Source organism: Suncus etruscus, chromosome 7, assembly GCF_024139225.1.
Source record: "Suncus etruscus isolate mSunEtr1 chromosome 7, mSunEtr1.pri.cur, whole genome shotgun sequence".
Classification (NCBI taxonomy): domain Eukaryota; kingdom Metazoa; phylum Chordata; class Mammalia; order Eulipotyphla; family Soricidae; genus Suncus; species Suncus etruscus.
Window position 1 is genome coordinate 7,922,402 of NC_064854.1, and position 19,147 is coordinate 7,941,548.

A 19,147-nucleotide genomic window follows, 5' to 3' on the forward strand; every position below is an offset into this window, starting at 1 on the left:
CCGGTCCCTACATGGGAAATCTCTTCCAGAAATTTCTAGGACATCTATTCTTTCTTTGGTCATGTGGGGCCATATGTCCATTCCTATAACCATGGCTCAAAGAGGGGAATCCTTTGCTGTGGGTTAGACCATACTGAGGTGAGGGCAGAGTCAACTATGAAAAAGGGGTACAGATGCCCAGGGATGGCATAGTATCAACTTCATTCACAGAGAAGTTGATTCCTCACACCCTACATTCCTGATGCTCAATCCCCCCCCCCCAACTGGTGACTCGCTCCCCTCCATGTGTCCGTTTCTCAAGGGACAGCGTGGGTGCCTGGGCCTCACACTGACACTCCCTGGTGCCAGGATCCCAGCAGGGTTGCCACTAAAACCCGTCTAAGGGTGGGTGGGGGTAGAGAAACACAGTTCCTTGGGGCCTTGGTGGAATTGCTCAAATTATAGATGGCTGAACTTGGGGACACCCTGCTGAGGAATGTGGGGGAGCGCTGCGTGCCAGGGCCCCTCTTCACCCCTTTGCAAGTTCACCGTTAACAAAAACACAACAGCGAGCCCTCGCTGAGGGATGTGAGGCTGCGAATGGTGAGTTTCCTGACTTCCAGCCTCCAGGGGTTCCCCGAGAAGTTAGTTCCAGATGTGGAGGTGCTGGGGTCTCTGGAAACTTCGCTTTCACTGCCCCTCCCTCCCTCCCAGCTCACTGCAGTGTCTGCTTGCCCCTGTTGTGGCCAATCTTGGGGTCTTGGGGTGCTGGTCTGCCTCTTTCAGTCTCGTTCTGCTACTAGACAGAGAATTATGGTGCTCATAGCTTTGTCCTTCTGAATTCTTAGCCTAGCTGGATCAAGACTGGCTATTGGCCAGAGCTGGTGACATCCACTTCCTGCTACGAACTGGGGTCCCCAGCATCCTGTGAAGCAGCCGTGAGGAGAGGCCTCGGATACTGGACCCTCTGGACATTCTTTTTCTTTTCTTTTAGCTTTGTTCTCTTTTGGGGCCACACCTGGCGTTGCTCAGGGCTCACTACTGGCTCTGCACTCAGAAATCATTCCTGGCAGGCTTGGGGAACCATATGGGATGCCGGGGATCAAACCCAGGTTGGCCATGTGCAAGGCAAACACCCTACTGGCTATGCTATTGTTCTGGACCCTGGATCTTCTTTTCTTTTTTTTTTTTAATTTTTTTATTTTGCTGTGTTGAGGGCCACATTCAGCGGCACTAATGTCCTGTCTCTGTGCTCAGAAATTGCTCCTGGCAGGTTTCGAGGAACCATATGGGATGCCAGAGATCGAACCTGAGAAATACTCTACCACTATGCTATTGCTCAGGCCCCTAGATCTTCTTTTCTGCCACTCCCACAGCCCGCCCTCTACAGTTCAAAACAAAATGCAAAGGGAGCATTGACTCTCGGGGCTCCATACTTGGTCCTTGCCAGGTTCTCACCCATACCTGATCTTCATTGTTGCCCTGATGTCTGGTAGTCCTGGGTCTCAGTCGGCACAGTGGTTCCATGCCCACCAAGGGCAGCATCCCTCACCCCATCCATGTATCCTGAGCCCCTCTGCCTTGCAGCCATTCCCAAGTCTTTTCCATACTAGTTAACACTTGCAAAAAACTTTGCAGCAAGGTTGCATCCTGAGGTGTAGGACTTGAATTGGGGGACACTTCCCCAGGAAGCAGAGGAGGCAGAGAGCTTGTTAGCAGAACACAGACCCTGTGTCTCCGCTCCCCATGACCTCCCTCCAAGCCCTGGCTTCATTGCTTGCCCTGAAACACCCTCTCCTCATGCAGCCATATGGCACCTCCTCTCCCTGGTTCCTCATTCTCTGGTGGGTCTCAGGAGGACGTGGCATATGGGATCTCTTACCCTGGGGTTTCCTGTGAGTCCCCTACTACCACCCTCCATTTCTGGAGCCCCTGACCTCAAGAAGTGAGTTGGGGGGGAGGGGGCAGCTCGACCCAACTCACCTCTTCCTTGTAATGCCTCTGACTGCTTCTGGTCTAGGGCAGAGCATCAACCCCAAGCTGGCAGGCCTCATCGGGCGACACGGACCCCAGAACAAGCAGCCATTTATGGTGGCCTTCTTCAAGGCCACGGAGGTCCATCTCCGAAGTGCCCGCTCTGCGGGGACCAAGCAACGCAACCAGAACCGCTCCAAACCGCCCAAGAACCAGGAAGCTCTTCGGGTGGCCAATGTCGCAGGTACCCTGACTGGGATGGGAGGGGATCCACACTGGGATGTCCCAGCAGGGGAATGGGAAATTCCAAACCCATCTGGGCGTTCTGTAGATGGTTCTAGAAGGAGACAGCAGGGACCATCAGCCCCAACACTTTCCACACAGAACCACTCCATCCCCTTCATGCTGAATCATCTGGAAATTCCAGAACAAACCTGGCTGGATTAGATTTTGCTCTCTAGCTTCCCACTAGGCCAAACCCTGAGTGCAGAGAAACTGAGACACACACAGATTCAAAAAGGGCGAGATTCCTCCAGCTCCCACTTCATCTGGATCCCCCTGGGTTTCCCAAGATGTGGGCAAGTGAGAGTGTCTAGTGCTGAATTTAAAGGCAAGAAGCAGGAACTAGAGATAGCACAGGGGGAGGGCACTTGCCTTGCATGCAGCTAAGCTGGGCTTGATTCCCAGTGTCCCATATGGTCCCCCAAGCCAGGAGCGATTTCTGAGCGTAGAGCTAGAAGTAACCCCTGAGCATCACTGGGAGTGGCCCCCCCCCAAAAAAAAACACAAAACAACAACAAAAAACAACAAAAAAAGAATTGCTCCTGGCAGTGCTTGGGGGACCATATGAGTTGCTGAGGATTGAGCCTGGGTCAGTTGTACGTTAGGCAAGTGCCTTACCTGATGCAGATGCACTGTCTCTTCAGTCTTCATTCATTTATTAAAAAACACAGCAACTGATGGAGAGATAGTATAGAGGGTGAGGTGCTTGCCTTACACATAGCTAGCTGACCAGGGTTCGATCCCTGCTATCCCATACGATTCCCTTGAGCCCATCCAGGAATGATCCCTGAACACAGAACCAGGAGTAAGACTTGAGAGCACTGCTGGGTGTGACCCAAAGGTTAAAAAGGAAAATAAAACTAAAAACACAGTGAGAAACCATCCCAGGCTGGCCCGGAGCTAGACATGGCCCTGGGGTGGCCCCAAACCCAAACTAAATGGTGATGGCACAGCGGTAGGGCGTTTGCCTTGCACACGGCTGACCCAGGGTGGACCGTGGTTCAATCCCCGGCGTCCCATATGGTTTCCCAAGCCAGGAGTGATTTCTGAGCATAGAGCCAGGAGGAACCCCTGAGTGTCACCGGGTGTGGCCCAAAATAAAAATTAAAAAAAAAAAAAGAAAGATAAAGTGAGATACGGCTCCTGGAATGCTCAGCCGGTCAGTCCCAGGAGGGGTGACTGGTAAAAGTTTGGGGACTCCGCTGCATAGACTTTAGATGGGCCCCAAACGTCTCTTACTAAGTGCTAGGTTCAGAGGGGGCTGCATGAAATGTTCCCCTGTGGTGCGACAGTGAACAAGACCTCAGGAACAAAAGCACAAATATCCCATGGGGTTTGTGGTCTGAATGTGGCCATACTCAGGGCCCCATTATTGGGACGTCAAAGCTTCCTAAGACACCAAGCCAGGGGAGTCCCTTTTGACATGAGGTGGATGGAAGAAGGGTTGGGGTTATGCAGGTGTCTGTTGTCCAGCACACAGTGGCCAGAGCTGAGACTGTACCAGCCAGTGCTGCTGTCTCCCATGACCCCTGTGCACCCCACAAAACAGTTCAGCTTCGATTGGACCCATCGTGGAGGGCCTTGATGGTCCTTGCTCCCTGACTCACAGGAGGAGTTTGGGTGTTTGGGGGTTGGTTCCCCGCTGAGCTCTCTGGCTCTGGGGCAAGGCCGCCGCCACTTCCAGATGGGCCTCGTGTCCTGAGCTTCTTTGGCTTCTTCTGTTCATCTTTTTCTTAGTATAGGGATTTTGGAGTGTGGGGATTTCTTCTAACTCAGCGCTTAGGGGCTTATGCAGGCTTGGGGGATGGACTTGTGCCTTCTGCACTCAGCCTTAGTGGCTCTCACATCTGGAAATGATTCCCTGGAGTTTCAGGGTTCACTCCTAGTGGTGCTGAAGAGACCCTATAGAATGCCAGAGGTCCTAACTCGGGTCAGCCACGTGCAAGGCCAGTGCCCTTCCCTCCGTTCTCCCAATCTAGGGAATTGCTAAATAGATTAGAGACACCCTTGAAAGTGGGGCTCTCCAGGTCCAGAGAGTCTGTGAAGGGGCTCAGTCTCCTGGCAGGTGAGTCCATGATGCCCCAAGTGGAAACATCACCGATATGGAACACTCCCCTCAGCTTGAACTCTTGTGATGGGCGTGTCTAGGGATAGAGCACAGGTTCTAGAGTCTTCCACACCTAGAGCTGGGCCAGTTGGGGTACCCGGCACCAGGGGAGGGGACTTGGTGATGGAAACAGGGCTGGTTGGCTAGAGTCTGGGGTTCCTTGGGGCCCAGTTGCTTCTACTGAGGGGCCTGAGCACGGGGCACAGACTGAGTGAGTGTGAGTCATGAAGCTGCAAAATTCTGAGTGCATGGGAACCCCAAGTTTGTCTAGAGCCTACAACCCTCCCTGATCTGGGTCTTTCAAGGGGTGGCAGGTGGGAGACATGGAGGGAGCCCTGGCCCCACTCAGAGCTGTCCCTCTGTGAATGGGAGGGAGACTGTGCATGTTGGTTTTGGGGGGATCATTACTCAGGCTGCTCTGAAATGACAGCAAAGGGGAAGAAGACTAGTAAGGCCTTCCCAGAGCACTTGGCAGGGAGGGCTGACCCTTTTCCCTTATCCATACTAATGGGGTCACCTCAGTGGTGCAGGGGGCAGGGGCTCAGCTTCTGACCTTCCAGTTTAACACCCGACTGTCCCTCCTGCGCTGTCACCAACCCCCTACAAATCTTCACTTGCATACCCCCTAGGATGGGGCGCTCACTGCCTCCACGGCACCTGCGTGCACAGGACGTGCGCCAGGTACGTGAATGAGTATATCCATGCATCCACGTATGCACACACATGTCTACAAGTGTGCTTTTGTGCCTGTGTTGTGTCTATCACGCATGCATCACAGACACATGTGCACTAGTGTTTGCATGTTTCTGTACATACACAGTGTGTCCATGAGTGTGTCAGTGTTGGTGTGGCCCCAGGGCTAGGTGCCTCTTTCCAAACACAGCCAGCATCTCACACACAGCCTGTATAGACACGGCAGCCATATCTCCTGCCATCGGAGCAGCGACGGCTCCTCAGAGCTGTGGTTTGGGGCTGAGGAACGACCCCCCCCTACTTCTTTTTCCCACCCACGTACTTGGTATTTAGCCACCCTGGGGACAGCGGGGTGGGGCTGCATTCCACACTGGCCTCGACTTGCTGCTGCTTGCAGGGCACACAGAGGAAGTGGCATTTGGTCTTGCTACCCGCCAGGAGGGACTGGGGGCTAAAGTCTAGACTCCCTTTCCCATACCCTATCCCCCCATTCTCACCCTCTGCCGAGAGCGATAGATGAAACAGGACCCTCAACCACGCACATGTAAGGCAGACCTTCCAGTAGGCTGGAGGGCAAGTGCAGGGTCTGGGGTCTGACAGTAGACAGTGCTCAATGCCTAGTGCTCACTTGTGCCCCACGTGCTCCCTGAGCAGCTTCTGTTGTCCAATTGGGCCTTGAGTGACCTTTGCTCTGACCTGTGTGGCTTCGGGGACCCAGATGGCCCCTGCTGTGCTCCTGGCAGACATCATGAATTGATCACAGCCTATTGAGCTCCCTGCCAGACATCACTAATCAATCACATGGCCTTAGACCACCCATGGCTTTAGCAGCAAAGTGGCTTGAAGCGACAAGTTTCTCTGTCTCAGTTTGTGTCCTACTGGTACCGCCTGTTCAGGCTGCTCCACCCAGCTGGGCCCCTCCTCACTCCTCTCCTCCAGTCTCCCATTGGGTGAGGAGGAGAAGGCTGCTGGTCTGGCGCAGGTTCCTCTCAGTTCCACAAGTTGTAGAGTATGAGGAGGACCTGGTAGGTTCCTCTATCCCTCATCCCGGCCAGTGTATATGCAGCACCCACAGCCCTGGTCTCTCCTCACCTTCCCCTGGACACAGTGAGCCCCCCTGCCCCCGGCAGGCTTTGGATTCCCTATTCCCCAACCCACACCCGGAAGGTACCAGGGTCTGGCTTTCAAACTCACCCCCTTCCTCTCCACCTCTCCTGTCATCCTTCCCAACTTGCTATCTCAGTCAGGGTCCTTGTGTGCTGGCTTCTGAGGGAACAACGAGACCCATGCATATATCCAGAGGCTCCCCGACCTGGCAGGGGCTTAGTCCCCCTCAGCCCCATGTCACAAAAAACTCAGACCCAGGGCAGGTCACGTCACATTGCGATGGCCCCGCCCTATACCTGACAGTGCCATGCCCAAAGGGTTGCAGGGGCTCAGGAAGGCAGAAAGCCCAGAGGAACCCATATTCTGTGGGACAACAACCCCCCTAGTTTGTGAATGGGGCTGGCAGGAGCAGCCTGCCACCCACCTAATAAACCCACCTGGAGGCAGGTGATGACAAATGACTCAGTGCTGAGTGGGTCTGAACACCCAGGGCTTCCTTTATCAGGTATAGACACTTTCTCCTCACTCTTCAAAATGGGAGCCATGTGTAGACAAACTGGAAGTCTCACCCAGCATGGGAGGAGTATTTCCGGCCTGGTTCTGGGCACTAGGCACCTGCTTGGGTGGGATAGAGACAAGGCGAGCCAGGATCTAGATTCTGACCAAGTGGGAGCACTTCCATCTTGGTTCTGGGCACTGGGTGCCTCCTGGGGTGGGCCATACCCAGCTCTCTGCAGGTCTAACCTGGTTTGGGGTGAAGCTGCACAGGCGGGACCCTGCAGCCTGCTTTGGGCACAGGTGGCAGGGACACAGCTGACATCAGTAGGCCTCTCCATCACCATCAGTGTTGGCCTAGTGGCAGCCATTAGCACTTTCTGGCCCCAAGTGGCAGCAGGAAGGCACAAGCATCTCTTTCTTCTGGGGTATAAGAAACCTTCCAGAAAGTTCCAGAAAATTCCTTTTGGGTCCTTGTAGCTGCATGGGAACCCCTGGGCTTACCTGAATCCACCCTCACTCCAAGGATGGGACATGCTGCAAGTTCAGCTGTGGGCCCTACACTGACAAAGTGGGGTGAGAGGACGTTCCCACAAGAACTTGAAGCTAAACCCACCTGGGTGGGTCCCACAGCTGAGCCCCCTGCTGGTGTATCTGGGTGTCTCTGAGAACAGGTCATGGGGCAGCTACTAGATACCCACCTGCTTGGCTTCTCCCCTCCTGCCCCTCCACTGCCTACTGGGACACTGAGGCTTGAGTGCCCCCTTAGTAGGGGACAGAAGCCAGAGCAGGAAGAGAAGATGGCACAAGCAAAGGCCCTGGGGCAGGAAGGGCGACCCCTTTCGTGCAGCAGAAAGAAAGTTGGTGACACTGGGCTCCCGTGCTGAGGGTTCAAGAAACAGGTTTCAGACAGGAGGTGAGACTTGTCTCTCAACATGGCAAGAAGGTTCTGGAAAGAGTTTGGTGGCAGCAACTGGTTAAAAAATCCATCTCTCTGGTTGTGTGATAGAGGGTAGATTGTGCAGGGACGAGAGAGAGAGAGAGAGAGGGAGAACATAGTTTCTTTGTTTTTTTATAAATGGCTCTGGAAATTCCCAGATGTAATCTGGCACTTCAAAGAAACCTCAGAGAGGTTTTCCTGGGAGGCCAGTGGGACTTGACCTTCTGCCTCTAGTTTCTCAGCAGTGGACGTGGAGGGCTTGTCCTCTGCCCTCTCTGTGCCCCACCACCCATGTCAGCATCCAGGCCACATGTGTGCTTTTAAAGGAACCTGTGTCCAGAGTGGGGAGAGAGAAAGAGAGAGTGCGAGAGAAATCATTCATTTGACATATTCAGTTAAGTTAGTTAAGGGTGTGGGACTAGGGGTGGAAATGATGAAGAGTCAAATTTCAGCTAGGGGTGTGTGTGTGTGTGTGTGTGTGTGTGTGTGTGTGTGTGTGAGAGAGAGAGAGAGAGAGGGGGGGGCAGACAGACAGACAGAGACAAACAGACAGACAGAAACAGAGAGAAACAAAGATAGAAGAAAGCCAGCCTGAGACGGAGACCCTGCGTGGGCCTATCCAAGACTTTGGGGGATAGACAGCGGGTGGAGGCTGCTATTCCTTGAGTGATTCTCACGTCCCAAAGGTGCCCCTGCACTGAGCTACCCTCACCCCAAGACTGATGTGTTCTTTTCTTCTCTCCCCCATTCTGTGCCCCCCACCTCCTTGCTGGGGCAGAGAACAGCAGCAGTGACCAGCGGCAGGCCTGCAAGAAGCACGAGCTCTATGTCAGCTTCCGGGACCTCGGCTGGCAGGTAAGGGGGTTGCCTGATTGGCCCTGGACTCCAGAAGGCTTTGGGGGAAGTTTCCTGTATGCCCCCCCCCCCCAAATAAAACTCAGCTTCTTGACTGAATTCTATTACTCCTCAAATAGCTTACCCCAGGTAGAACCTTTGAATCAGGGACAATGGAATGTCTGAGGCAACCCTGGAGGAGGATGTGAACCCCAGATCTGTTAGCTCAGAATCCCCTTTCCATATTGGAGTGTTCATACCCTAGTGCTCCATATATGCTCACACCTAGGCCAGCAATGAGTGGGGATTTTGCTGCCTAGATAGCTAGTCCCGCCTCCTGCCCTGTCCCTGATTGGCCCAGATTAGGTCAGGTGGTATTTCCTGAGCCAATCAGCTGCTAGAAGATGGAGTCATGTGATAGAAACATGGCTGCGCCCACTGGAGCTATATTGGGTAGAGTAGTCTTGCAGGGCAGGCGTGAATTCTGCACTGGAGCGGGAGCCAGACAACCTCACCATGATTAGGCATTTCTGTAATATTCTGGGCCTCTCTAGCATGGAGCCACAGCAGTGAAACTGCCCAGTGATGCCCTGATCAGCTCATTGTCCTGGGACCATTAAGACATGGGGGAGACAGGCTCCTTCCTGGGCATTGTCCTCCATGACTTCAAGACCCTTGGAGGCCTTTTGAGATTATGTCCAAATTCTGGAACAAAGCCCTTAATTCTAGGTGTCTCTGGTGGCAGGTGGGAAGAAATGCCTTTGCTGCTACCCTGCCCTGCCAAGCAGAATGTTTTTTCCAGGCCCTACTCTGGGCCAAAGACCCGAGTCATTCAGCCCATAATAAGTCTAGGCACTGGAAGGACGCAAGGACGTTTGGCTTGAAACCAACTGCCAACAGGTCACCACTGAGTTGATGGAACAGATGTCCCCCCTTGTCACTCCTTCCCTTTTCCTTAAAGGTTTGAGATCCCATACTGGCTTCCACCCCATTTTGCTCATTTTTCTGTCAGTCACCTGTGACTCCTGCCTCTGCAGGCCCCCAGCTCCCCAGTTACAAGCCCGTGGGAGTCCCTTGGTGTCCTCAGGGCAGGTCAGGGACATCACATAGGGTTGCATTCTGAGGGCCACTGGTGAGTGGCCATGTGTCTCTGGACCAGCCCGCACCATAGCCTGTCCATTCTCTCTCCCCAGGATTGGATCATCGCGCCCGAAGGCTACGCAGCCTACTACTGTGAGGGCGAGTGTGCCTTCCCCCTGAATTCCTACATGAATGCCACTAATCACGCCATTGTGCAGACGCTGGTGAGTGCTCCCATGATGGGGTGTGATCAGCGGTGGTGAGGCCAGCTTGGCATGGTCAGCAGAGTTATGCCTTGGGGGCCTTGGCCCTTCTTGCCTGCTAAGTGTTTGATGAGCTGGGCCAGGGTTGACCTCTGCCTCCCACAACCCCACCCAACATGGGTCCTGGAAGTGTTGCATTCCTTCCTTCACTAAAAACCTTTTAAAATATTATTGAAAACATGAGCAGGAGAAACTCATCTCCTACTACTAAGGTTCTGTTCTCTTTTTTCTCATGTTGAAAGAAATTAAAATAATTTGGTTTGGTATGTTTTTTGGTCACAGTGGGTAGTCCTGGGGGATCTCCTGGCAGGCTCAAAAGACTCTAGAAGGTGCCAGGAATCAAACCTAGCTGGGGTGGCCTGTATAGAGCAAACACTTTAACCCCTGTACTGTCATGAGCCAAAGCTAGAGTGGGGTGGGGGGTCACATCCCTACCAGAACCTCCAGCTGGAAGTCCCTGCTCTAGCCCATATGGTGGCCCCAATTGGGGTTCCCTTGGAGGGTACCAGCCCTGCCTGTGCCAGGGTCCCCTCCCAGGACTTGTATCTTCTCTCTGAGCCTTTTGGTTTCTTGCCTGGGCTCCCTGGCCTCACTCTGGCTGTGCGTTGACCCTGCCTGAAAAATGCAGGGGACATTTGGAGGAACAGGCCAGATGTGGTGTCTGCCTTCCCTCTGGCCTGATCTTCCAGGGACGGAAATAGTTGAGTAAACAGTCCCCAGAGCAGGGAGCTTCAAAGCGGGGCTGTGTGATGACTAGCAAACAAGAAAAGGGACCAAGACGGGGCAGAGTGTCGCAGTTTCCTTTGCTTCTCCAGCATGGCTGTGAGATGAAGGAGCCAAGGACCTGGGGACCAAGTGTAATCTGCCACCAGGAGTGATAATAAGGGCTTGAGACCTAATTCTTTAACCTAGGAGCTGGATTTTGTGCCTTGTTAACAGCTCCCACCAGGAACCTGCCTGGGTCTTCTTTTTTATATGGGGGAGGCCCACACCCAGTGACACTCAGGAGTTACTCCTGGCTATGCGCTCAGAAATCGCTCCTGGCTTGGGGGACCATATGGGACACTGGGGGATCGAGTCTCGGTCCATCCTAGGTTAGTGCTTGTAAGGCAAGCACCCTACCACTTGTGCCACCACTTCAGCCCCATGCCACCCTGAACATGCTTGATCTCATCTGCCTGGGTCTTCTCTGACAAAAAGCCACTCAGCAGCTTGATTGCTGTTGCTGACGGAGAGCTCAGTATCAGCCATGAGCAACCCCAACTCTGGGGCTCCTGCCCTCTTCCTGCCGCAGCCCTCATGGCCCCTGAGCCTATGTTCATCTCCTCCACTTCCTGGATCAGAACGAATCCTCCAGTCGTAAGAAATGCGGGTCTGGGATCATATGCAAAGAGGATGGCTCCTCACCTTTCTAGAAATTTCTGTGAAAGGCAGCAGCGAGTGAGCCCCACCTGGAGTTTGCCCTCAGACTGTGTGCATGGAGAGGTGGATGGATTTGGTTCTAGACCATCAACCCTTTCAGGCCAGGGGGATGCTGGGCATGAGGGGTCCCTGCCACCTATGCCAAGCCCTCACAGTTTCTGAACACTGCCAGGTATGGCCCCAAAACAAACAAAAAAAGAAAAGAGAAAATACCAAAAGTATGCAGGATGGTAAGGATTTAATAGCAAGAAAAACAAAAAGCAAAATCTCGCCCTGCTGACTTCTTATATTTGTGTGTGTGCCTGGGGCCCTCAGCCTGGATTCTTCATGGGCTGGGCCTCAGGTCAGGGTATTTTTTTGGTGATAACATTCACATTAAAATGCTAATACAAGAGCCGGAGTGATACCACGATGGTAAGGCATTTGCCTTGCACATGGCCGACCCAGGTCTGATCCCCGACATCCCATATGGTCCCCTGAGCCTGTCAGGAATGATTTCTGAGCACAGAGCCAGGAGGAACCTCTGAGCGCTGCTGGATGTGGCCCAAAAACCAAAAAAAAAAAAAAAACCTAATAAAAAATGTTAATACTTTGGAAATACCAGCTTAGCGTAACTGTGTTATGGAAGTGAATATCCCCTGCTTCTTTTCCATCTTTTAAAAGGTGGCTGCTAGAGCACTTTAGATGGCATTTGGGACTTTTTTTCTTTTATACTTTTTTGTTGTTGGTTTATGAGCCACAGCAGGCAGTGCTCAGGAGTTCCTGTGGCTCTGCATTCAGGAATCACTCCTGATGGGATTGGGGGCCATATTGGGATGCCAGGGATCAAACCTGGGTCATCTGCATGCAAGGCAAACGACCTCCCTGCTATCCTATCATTCCAGCTCCTTATTTTTCTTGAACAGGGCAGGGACGCCAAGGCCTGCAATCCTTTCTTGGACTCTTGGGCTTCCCTTTTAGACTCATAAACTGTGACAATAATCAGACCAGTGAAGAGGCATTTAGACTATATGCAAATGAGTGGGTAGGCCAGGTGCTAATTAAACTTTATTTATAAGAACCCAACAGTGGGGGCCGGAGAGATAGCATGGAGGTAGAGTGCTTTCCTTGCATGCAGAAGGATGGTGGTTCAAATACCGGCATCCCATATTGTCTCCAGTGTCTGCCAGGGGCAATTTCTGAGCATAGAGCCAGGAGTAGCCCGTGAGTGCTGCCGGGTGTGACTCAAAAAAACAAAAAACAAAACCAAAAAAGAACCCAACCCAGATTTGGCCTTCAGGAAAACCCTGCGGACTTTTCCAGAATGCTGCCCATCTCTGGACTATTAGAGTTTGTCACAACCAGGGCGCTTGGGCAGCGTGTCTAGCTTCTTTTGGGTAGAAGACACAGAGTGGCTGGTCAGAACCACAGTGCCCAGGGCACTGAAGACAGGACAGCTTTTGACACCCAGTGTCTGAAGTGGCCTCAGTCCCTGACTGTAACGTTTCATCTTATTGCTTTGGTCCCCTGCTCTGAGGGAGCCCTGCATTTGCTCACAAAAGGGCCAAGTCTGGAGTGCCCAAAAGGCCTTCCCCTGCTAGTGCGAGCTGGGCATGTCCCCCCTAGAAGTGGAGCTGCCTGCCCTCATGTGCCCGCTTCTCATGCCTTCCAGGTCCACTTCATCAATCCAGAGACGGTGCCCAAGCCATGCTGCGCCCCGACCCAGCTGAATGCCATCTCTGTCCTCTATTTCGACGACAGCTCCAATGTTATACTCAAGAAGTATCGCAACATGGTCGTGCGTGCCTGTGGCTGCCACTAGCCTGCCCACGAGTCTGAGCCTCTGGGGCCACATTCTCGAGACGTGGTGCCTTCAGTTCCCCCCTGTGCCAGGGAGCCAACAGCCACCCCTGCCTCCTGCGAGACTGTTCTGGGCCCTCCCTGGCTTAAAGGGCAGAAGCATTAATTAAGGGGCTGGGCTTGTGAGCTGTTTCTCACTGACACCTCCAGGAACCATCCAGGCCCAGCCTACCTACCAGGAACAGATGCACAGAAACCAGGGTCCTGGCATGGGCCGGACCATGAGGTGTCCCCCCTACCCACCCTCCCAAGCACTGGCTCATCCTGAGTGGGAGGAAACGGGTCGGGTGCAGCCAGGGATGGGCACGTTTGTGTCTGCGCAGAGAAACCCGATGTGGAAATTTCTGTAATAAATGTCACAATAAAACGGATGAATGAGAATGGTTAGGATGTTATGGACCTTCTTCTAAACAGTTTACCCCCATTTCTTGGTTTACTCTTATTTCATAAACAGAAGCTGTGTCCGGTGGAGGGAAGAACACCCCCCCCCCCTTCTATCCTTTCTTCCACGCCCGGTTTATTCGGAGTTTCTTGGAATCCCACTTGTTTACAGAGCCCGCCCCCATCCCTGCCTGCCCAGGGACGGGCTGTAGTGGAGAAGGAAGAACTTGATCCTGGATGCATAGGCTGGCATGTGGAGGCCACAGGGAGCCATAGACCATGTGGTACCCAGAGCACATAAGCACACCCTACTCCATTCTTCTAGAAAAGCCTTACTGGGGCCGGAGTGATAGCACAGCAGTATGGCATTTGCCTTGCATGCGGCCAACCTGGGACGGACCCGGTCAATCCTCGGCATCCCATATGGTTCCCCAAGCTGCCAGGAATAACCCCTGAGTGCCACTGGGTGTGACACAAGAAACAAGCAAAAAAAGCATACGGGGCTGAGGTTGGTGGGGGAAGAGGGCGACAAACTTGAACTCCACCATATTCAGCAACCAGGAATCCAGCTCTCCTGCAGTTTGGTGGCCTCTCCTCTTAGTGCAGCTCCCAGGGGTTTCAGGAGAGCCTTGTTCTGAGGTAGGGTCCCTGCCTGGCTTCCCACGGTCACCTCTGTACTATGGAAACCCTCTTGCTTCAGCAGAACCCCAATTCTTTGAAGTCAAGGTGTGCTGGCTGCCATTACTGCAACATATAAAGGCATCTGGATTTAGAGACTGGATTTAGCTAAATTCCCAGCTCAGTCAGAACTGGGGGGCTTCATGGTGTACCCTATCCTCTAGCTATAAGCTCATTCTGGCTGACCCAGGCAGAGAACAGAGCTATGATGTCATGGCCACATCTGCCTGAATGAACGGAGACTTTGGATTTCTTTTTTCTTCTTCACTAGCTTAGGCTGCCGTCTCTGCACCAGTCCCCCAGTCAGGACAGCTGCTCTCTTCCGTTTTGTCAATGCCAAGTTTCTTGGATCAATACCGCTGCCAGTCCCCGAAATCCCTGTCTCCTCACCTGTGACTAATTGGCAAAGGTTCAGGAATCATTCTGGGCCTCAAGCTCTCACTACACCCTCCTTCAAACAACCGCCTGCCCTGGGACCTATATTTGAGCATCAAAAACTGAACAACAGTTGGACGAACAGACGCAGTCAAAGGGCCCAGCTTGGCCCTATGAAAGGAGACACTAATGGTTGTTCCACTGCCCGGCATGTTATTATTTCTCTCCGCTCCCAGACCTTGGGGCGTGCTGGGGCGGCCCAGCCCTGTGTGCCTTGGCCCCCTCATTCCCCGCTGTTTGTCCCTTGGGGAGGCCTCGCAGCTGTGTGGGCTCGGCCTGGGCGGGAGGGATGGAACGGACAACAATAAGAACTTGGTAGTTGCCACTACAAAGGTCCTTGATTGAATTACTGCGGGCCTGTGTCAGCAGCTGTTTCGGAGAGGCAGGGGGTAAATGAACTGCGTTTACTGCGCGCATACTTGAGGGGTTGAGTCATCCCAATAAAAGAGAGGCCCCAGAAGGAGCACAAAGCCCGGGGGTGGGGTGAGTGTCCGCCCAAAACTTGAAAGCAGCTCTGGCCCCAGCTGCCTAATAGTGTTTAATCTAGATGATTTTGAGGGTAGGGCGTGGGCAGAGCTGCTGTGGGTCCCCGGTTTGAGCCCTGGAGGGGCCACAACAACTGGCAATCCTGTACACACACACACACACACACACACACACACACACACACACACACACACACGCAAACACACATGCACGCACGCTCTCACACGTGTACTGCCAATGCTCCCAGATGTTCAGAGACCAACTCCCAGGTCTTTTTAGCTTTGAAGTTCCCCCCAAGGCTGCCTGTTGAAGGTTCAGTGCTCCCATTACCCCAACCTCCCCCCATCTCACCCCGGATCCACCTCTGACTTGCAGCATCCTTGCAGGTTCCAGCTCGGGGCCTGGCAAACACCCGCACCAGTCCTGTTGGGCTCCAGTTTCTGCTCCTGCTCCAGGTCTGAGACCTGCTGAGTCTGCCTAGGTGCCTTGCTCCCTTGCGTATTGTCTGGTAAGGATGCTTGCCGCCAAAGGGACCTCAGGGACTCGATGGTAAGGGGGCTCACAAATCTGAACTTTCTGCAGCAGACAGCTGACCTGGACCCAGGGAGCCTCCTTCAAGCTGTTGCAATTCCCCATCTTGCCCTGCTGCCTCTCCCATCCGGGACAGACAGAAAGACAGACAGACAGACAGACAGACACACACACACACACACAGACACACACACACACACACACACACACACCACCCAGCCAAGGTGGGCAGGCCAGGCCACCTTATATAGATGCCACCCTGAGAATGCCAGGTGTGTCGTTTTCGGCCAAAGACAGGTGTCCCATCCTGCCTCAACTTGTCTGCTCACCTGGGCACTGACTCGGACACTCACCACGTTCCACTTGGTGCTGACTTGTGTGTTTGCTTGTGTACTCACTCATTCACAGTCATGCTCCCTCTTGCAATCACAGATCAGTCCATTCCCTCGCTCACACGTGTCCTGTGTGGCAGGTCCTGGAGACAGAGGGGGAGGCGAATCATGTGCCTGGGTTCAGTGCTTTGGGGAGCCTGGGACACAGTACACACCCCACCTTAAGCTACAAGGGCCCTTTCCTACATGCAAAAGGCCACAAGTCAGTTGGCTACGCAGTTGTGAAGGTGAACGTGATACGGACACAATCCATGTGTGTTTCTGCTTTTTTGTGGGGGGGGGCACACCTGGTGGCACTCAGGGGTTTCTCCTGGCTCTGCACTCAGAAATCACTCCTGGCAGGCTCGAGGGACCATATAGGATGATGCCGAGATTGGAACCACCATCCTTCCTGGGTCAGCCGTTTGCAACGTAAATGCCCTACCGTTGTGCTATCTCTCCAGACCCAGGGTTTCTGTTGACTTTAAAAAATGCTAAAAAAAAAAAAAAAAAAAGGGGCCGGAGAGATAGCATGGAGGTAAGGCATTTGCCTTTCATGCAGGAGGTCATCAGTTCAAATCCCCGCGCCCCATATGGTCCCCTGTGCCTGCCAGGAGCAATTTCTGAGCCTGGAGCCAGGAATAACCCCTGAGCACTGCCGGTGTGACCCAAAAACCACAAAAAAAAAAAAAAATGCTGACCTGGGGCCGGTGAGGTGGCGCTAGAGGTAAGGTGTCTGCCTTGCAAGCGCTAGCCAAGGAAGGACCGCGGTTCGATCCCCCAGCGTTCCATATGCCCCTCCCCAAGCCAAGGGCAATTTCTGAGCTATTAGCCAGGAGTAACCCCTGAGCATCAAACGAGTGTGGCCTGAAAAAAAAAAAGCTGACCTATTGTGGCCCCCAAACAACTCACTTTTAAAGATAAATGAAGTCTCGGGGCCATACCTCACTACCACGCAGTCTGGGGCTCTTGTCTTTGGCTTTGGGTTGCATGTACACATTCACAACTTATCAGTCTGGGTCAGAGAGATGGTACAGGAGGTAAGGTGCTTGCCTCTCCTGTGGTGGACATGGGTTCGATCCTTGGCCCCTGAACACCAGGAGTGATCCCCGAGCACAGAGCCCGGAGTAATCCATGAGCATAGTCTGGAGGGTCCAGACCAAGCAGCCATTGCCCTCAATGGTGACATTGTTGGGTGCTGCAGACAGACATTCCACTCCCTGTCCTCATTTCCTGTTGCTGCATCACCATCAACTTGGGGTTCCCCTCCTCACCCAGTGCTTCTGCAGCCCTCACTCCTCGCCTAGTGCTCCCTTCTTGCTCAGTGCTTCTACTGCCTTTGCTCCTCACTCAGTGCTCCTGCTGCATCCGAAGCATGGCTGGATGCAACCATGTCTGCTGCCTATATGCTCACGAGCTACGCCCCCTCCTAAAGTGCATGCCCCCCCAAATCATTGGTCAGACCCCGTTCCTTGATATTATGCTTCTTTATTGTGCCCACTGCCTGGTTGGGTCCCTTTCAGCGCTGAAAGGTCCTTCTTGGCTCCTTCCCTGGTGCTCTCACAACTCCTAAATTGGCAGAACTGTGCTCAGGCGAGTAGGGGGGCTCACCTGATTGTGCCAGACCCACCCATGGTGATGTCTCGTTTATTCCAAGTCCATTGACAAAGGACACTCATGGCTTGTCCCCTGGAGGACAGTAGTTCCACTCAAAATTTTGGAGTGCTCTTGCAATTCTTTTTTTGGCCAGTACGGAGCTCTTCATCCTACAGGAGGACCAAAGCTTTGGGCAGAGCATCTCCAGCCAACCCCCTATCCTCACCTTCCAGTTCTAATTCCTGTGGGGATCAATATTTGGTGCTAGGGATCGAATGCAGGTTGACCAGGTGCAAAGCGAGAACTTCCCCCTGAAGTTCTCTTCAAGCCCTATGTCTCCCAGCATGTGTCCCCCCAGATGGGGGGCTAACACCTGACCAAGCTGGCTGCATCTTGGAGAAACTTGGAGCTGACTCTCAAACACCCCTGTGTAGATGGGGGTGAATTCCCCACGCTGCCCTCTTCAGCTGCCTGCAATCTCAACTTCATTCTCCTGCCATTCCCCAAGGCTCAGAGATGTGGACAACACCCAAGGGCAAGGATATTGGGTCCCCACAACCCCAGGCGGCTTCTCATCCGGGTCATTGACTCAGGGCAGGAATTTCCAGGCAGTCATGGCCCTGCCCAGACTAGGCACAGATTGGGCAGGACGGCCCCGTTTCATCAGCTGCTCCTGATATCAGGGTGACCTCTGAGGATACTCCCCTCTCTGTGACTCAATCACACTCTGGCACAGACATTCTTGGTCTCAGATTTGAAGAAATAAAAATAGAAAGGAAAAACACAGAACTCTCCAAGCCTTTGAGTGGTCCAGCTGTTTGGATCAGGCAGAAAGCACCTGGGCCTGAGGGGGGCAAAGAAGCCTTTCCCCAAGCCCTCCAGGATGGCTGCCAAGGCAGAAGAGCAGTTTGGGGATGTGAGGAGACCCAGCAAGTCAGCGGCTCTGCTGGTCCCCTAGCCCCAGGCCAGCCCACTTGGAGACGGTGGACACACTTGAAGCTTTTCCAGCGAGAGTCGCTGTAGATTGCAAATGTCTTGGGACACAACTTGGATTCCATGTCACACTTGCGGCCAGTTGAGTCTTAAGGGCATCTAGGAGCTACAGCCAGGGGTTCGGGCATGGAGGACGGGGGTCCGGCCATGGAGCATGGGGGTTCAATGGCGGTGGGGTAGTAGCTGTTTGGCAGGGTGTCTGGAGAGCAGGGTGAGGGGCTGTGCAGGGACCCCAAGAAGGAAAATAATAGAGGACAGTGCGGTTCAGGGAACCCCAAAAAAGTCCCAGCCTGCAGGAACATATGCACTGACCCTTCCTAGATGGCTGGGATCCTCCTCCCCACACATATACACAAACACACATTTGTATGACAATTGTTCCTGTCCCAGGGCACTGTCCAGGCCCCCAAGAACAATCCTTTCTACTGGGAGTTCCCAAGGAGTGGCTCAGGACCTAGCAGTGTCCCAATCTGGGATCTCGACACTGGCCTGGCCATGGGGACCGAACTTTGACTGTGTTTATTTTGGGATACAGTGGAGAGACCAGCAAGGAGAGAGGAAAAGCACTGTGGAGCTGAGCGGTGGGCCCCACCACAGAATTTCTGGTCTCGGTTTCCCCTTTCCAGAAAGGGGTCTCCTCGTCACTGGCCACCAAAGAAGC

General features: G+C 53.4%; 1 protein-coding gene across 1 annotated transcript in view; it reads left to right on the plus strand.

Annotated features, from left to right (window-relative positions):
- BMP7 (bone morphogenetic protein 7) overlaps positions 1-13,060 on the plus strand; it is a 53,216-nt gene extending 40,156 nt beyond the window's left edge. The window contains exons 4-7 of the mRNA XM_049776347.1: positions 2,000-2,197; positions 8,356-8,432; positions 9,605-9,715; positions 12,828-13,060. Of these exons, the coding sequence (XP_049632304.1) occupies positions 2,000-2,197; positions 8,356-8,432; positions 9,605-9,715; positions 12,828-12,977 (536 nt within the window). The 3' untranslated portion in view covers positions 12,978-13,060. The remainder of the gene's footprint in view (positions 1-1,999; positions 2,198-8,355; positions 8,433-9,604; positions 9,716-12,827) is intronic.
- The last annotated feature ends 6,087 nt before the right edge of the window (positions 13,061-19,147 follow it).